The sequence below is a fragment of the Triticum aestivum genome, chromosome 2A, assembly GCF_018294505.1.
Source record: "Triticum aestivum cultivar Chinese Spring chromosome 2A, IWGSC CS RefSeq v2.1, whole genome shotgun sequence".
Lineage (NCBI taxonomy): Eukaryota > Viridiplantae > Streptophyta > Magnoliopsida > Poales > Poaceae > Triticum > Triticum aestivum.
The window spans coordinates 733,196,259-733,198,680 of record NC_057797.1 but is presented as its reverse complement, the minus strand read 5'-3'; the positions used below and the strand labels follow the sequence as shown (position 1 = coordinate 733,198,680).

General features: G+C 54.3%; 1 protein-coding gene across 1 annotated transcript; it reads left to right on the top strand.

Moving 5' to 3' along the window:
• The first annotated feature begins 749 nt into the window (after window positions 1-749).
• Window positions 750-2,169, top strand: LOC123186293 (BTB/POZ and MATH domain-containing protein 2). The gene has a single exon (XM_044598076.1). The coding sequence runs from the start codon at window positions 827-829 to the stop codon at window positions 1,934-1,936; it is 1,110 nt and encodes a 369-aa protein (XP_044454011.1). The 5' UTR covers window positions 750-826; the 3' UTR covers window positions 1,937-2,169.
• The last annotated feature ends 253 nt before the right edge of the window (window positions 2,170-2,422 follow it).

The following is a 2,422-nucleotide window of genomic DNA, read 5'->3' as shown; positions in this document are numbered from 1 at the left end:
GCTGTTTTCGGCCCAAGCCGGCGAAAATCGGGCTCCTGGGGGCGCGACTGGGCCGATTTTTCGGCGCCGGTGCAAAAACAAACGCCTGGGGAGGCCTTCCTAGGGGCGCGGCTGGAGATGCCCTTACCCGGCGAGTGCGAGATCGGCGGCGACCTTAGGCCTGGTACAATGGGAGATATTTAGGGGAGATACTTAGAAAAATAAACTAGGCTTTTTTTAAGCGTCGGCGTTTATTTGTACAAGATAAACGCTTAATTAAGCATTTTTTTTATAAAAATGTGCACCGGTAGAAAAACTCGATTTATTTTTCTAAGCACCTCTCATTGTATAAGGACGTTTTGTACTTGCATGATGCACCATGCACGGTCGGCGTAGCCGTGACTGTAGAGGCATCAGTCACGTAAACACTCTTTTTAGGGAGATTCACGTAAAGATAAAGACTTTAGAAAATAATAATTCACGTAAAGACTTGATGCACACACAAAAAAAGTAAAGACTTGATGCGCGTGTGATATAGCTAGGCTTTTAATAAATTTTATTCGAACTGGGAAACAGGTACATACACGGCGATCGCATACACGGCTCCTGATTTACGTAGGAAACCAACCGAACTCGTCATGCAAGCGAAGTTGTAACGTGATTATCTCCTAAAAGAAAAAAAGTTGTAACGTGATTATATTATCGCGTAGTACGGGTTAGAGACCCACCCGAATTAGATTAATCACCTGGGCCCTCTTATATACTCAACCCTTAGTTAACAACCTCCTAATCTAATCTGATCAAAACCTCGACAGCTTTTTCTAAACCCTAGACAGATCCGTTCGACATGGGCGTCGGCCCTTCCGTCGACGGCGGCGACACCACGGCGGTGACGGGATCCATCAGCGAGGTGCCCAAGGTGTCCGGCACCCACGAGTTCACGATCCGCGAGTACAGCCGCACCAAGGGCATGGGCGTGGGCAAGTCGATCCTGTCTCAGTACTTCTCCGTCGACGGCCGCCGCTGGTACATCCGCTTCTACCCGGACGGCTACAGCACGGCCGACGGCGCCTGGGTCGCCTTCTACGCGCAGACGCTCTACAAGCCGCAGTTCCGCCCCGTGCGCGCCGAGTTCACCTTCCAGCTCCTCGGCCCCAACGGCGACGTCCGCCACACGCGCCGGTCCGATCGCGCCTGCAAGTACGACACCTTCTGCAACAGCTGGGGCATCCGCCGCTACATCACCCGGGAGCAGCTTGAGAGCGCCGCGCTCGGCGCCATCCACGCCGACTCCATCACCGTCCGCTGCACCGTCACGATCCACCTGGCGCGGAGGAGGAGCCTCGCCATCAACCGCCCGGGCCCCGTCCAGATGCCGCCGCCGCCGCCGTCCAACCACGGGGAGAACGCCCTCAGGTTCCTCGCCGGCGGGAAGGCCCCCTTCGACGTGCGCTTCGACGTGGACGGCGAGATCTTCGAGGCGCACCGGATGGTGGTGGCCGCGCAGTCGGCATGGTTCGAGAGCCTCCTCTACGGCCACGGCCGCGAGGCGGGCAAGGACGTCCTCGAGGTCGGCGGCGGCATTGTCACCCCGGAGGCGTTCCGGGGCGTGCTCCACTTCATCTACACCGACGAGCTGCCTCCCGAGGCCGCCAAGGGGAGGGGGTCGTACGACCTGACGCTGCGGCTGTTCGAGGCGGCCGACTACTACCTCATCGAGAGGCTGAAGCTGATGTGCGCGTGCAGGCTGGGCGACTTCATCAAGGACTCCACCGTGGACGCGCTCATGGAGATCGCGGAGGACTACTCGTGCAAGGACCTCGCGCAGGCGTGCCGGAACTTCGCGGCGCGCAGGGGCCTGAGTTTGGCAGCGATAAAGAGGAGATTATTGTCCAGCGGCGCTGCTCCGGCGACGAGGAGGATCATGGACGTGCCGGCGCCGTCGACGAGCGGCTGAGTGAAATTTTCTTGTGCATGCATGCATGTGGTACGTATACTTAGTATCTAGGGTAATCTCTCGGACTACATATATATTATAGCGTGGGTTGTATAATGCTGATCGATATAGCTTTGTTTTCTGCTGGAAGGTCGAATTTTATAGTTTATTAGGTTATTGGTGTGCTGAAGTACTGTTTATACTCCATACTCCATAGTACTATTTAAGCAAGAGTCCAGTTTATGATAGACGCCTCTCTCATCGTCGTGAGAAAGAATTTGATATACCTTTGTAGTTAGGTTATTGGTCATATCCACAAAATTTGATTGCCTTGAGTTTGCACTTTACACTACCCATGATATAGGGCTGGAAAAAAAGCTCGAAGCTCGCGAGCTAAACGAGTAGCTCGTGACTCGGCTCGAATCGACTCAAACTCGAAGAATAATGAGTCGAGCCAAGCTTTAGTTTAAGATCGTTTATAGACCAAGTTAAACGAGCCAATCTCAC